This window comes from Plasmodium cynomolgi, assembly GCF_000321355.1.
Source record: "Plasmodium cynomolgi strain B DNA, scaffold: 1308, whole genome shotgun sequence".
Classification (NCBI taxonomy): Eukaryota; Apicomplexa; class Aconoidasida; order Haemosporida; family Plasmodiidae; genus Plasmodium; species Plasmodium cynomolgi.
Genome location: NW_004193226.1, coordinates 1 through 1,186, shown reverse-complemented (window position 1 = coordinate 1,186; position 1,186 = coordinate 1). Strand labels below are relative to the sequence as shown.

The 1,186-nt window shown below is 24.8% G+C and overlaps 1 protein-coding gene across 1 annotated transcript; it reads left to right on the top strand.

Moving 5' to 3' along the window:
- Positions 1-98: 98 nt before the first annotated feature.
- On the top strand, positions 99-644 carry PCYB_007440 (hypothetical protein; the record flags this gene model as incomplete). Its single annotated transcript, XM_004228162.1, has 1 exon — positions 99-644. A coding segment is annotated over exon 1 (474 nt), but the record flags the coding sequence as incomplete, so codon positions are not given.
- Between the last annotated feature and the right edge of the window lie 542 nt (positions 645-1,186).

The following is a 1,186-nucleotide window of genomic DNA, read 5'->3' as shown; positions in this document are numbered from 1 at the left end:
TTTAATATTTTATACATGTGGATGTATTTTGAAATAAGAAAATAATATTCCTAATGATATTACTGAAGAAATATTTCATGAATCATCTGGAATAATAGAATCTTATCTTACAAACCCACCTTGTTTTATTTTAATTATAATGAGGAACATCACAAACCAACGAATTTAATGATATTACATATATTTATTGATAACGTTGATACCTTTGAAAGTATGTTGAAAAAGGTAAATAATCCAGATGTCTGTTCATTAAAAAGATATATATATGAATGTATAGGGATATATAAAGATATGAATTGGGAGTACTGCTCTGGAAGAAATTATACGGAAGATGAAAACCGAAAATCATGTGCTATAATAAATAAGTTTAATGAGTTGTATACGTCATTTATTTCTAATGAAGGAGTAATAACTCATGATTTTCCAACGTTGTCTTCTAGTACTTCTTTATTTGTTCTTCCTGGTTGTCCATTAGAAGGGAACTATTATGATTCATTATTCGATGAAACACAAGTAGGTACTCCTATAACACAGGGTGTATCCGGAGCTTTTGGTGCAATGGCAGGAATATCATCAATTTTAGCGTTATTATATAAGGTTTTTATAATCTACATTCAAATATATGAACAATATTTAATCATATGATTATTTTCCTTGTTCTCTTACATAAGTGTAATGTTTAATATATAATATTATTCCTTTTTTTATCAGTTTACCCCATTTGGCAATTGGATCCGTTCACAATATAGAAAAAGAATAACCAACAATAAAGTGAAAAATGAATTATTTTATCCTACGACTGAAAATATGAATAATAGTTCTGGTAATACACGATATAACATCTTATACGGTTCAGTAAGAAATTAGTATACAACGTGCAATATGAATTTATGGAGATAATATGCATCCAGTAGTTTATTAACGAATTAAATATTATATTTTATTAGAGAAAAGTGTATAATAATAATAAGACTTATCACTAAGAATAATAAACTGTAAAAATATATGTAGCAGTAGAAAAATTTTATTAGATATTTATGTAATATTATAAATATAAAAGACATATAAATAATAAAAAATATATATATAAATAATCATATATATAAACATATATGTTTGCAAAAAATGTCTAAGATATATATAAATTATGTAATTCCCGTATGTGCACAAAACAATTTATACATGC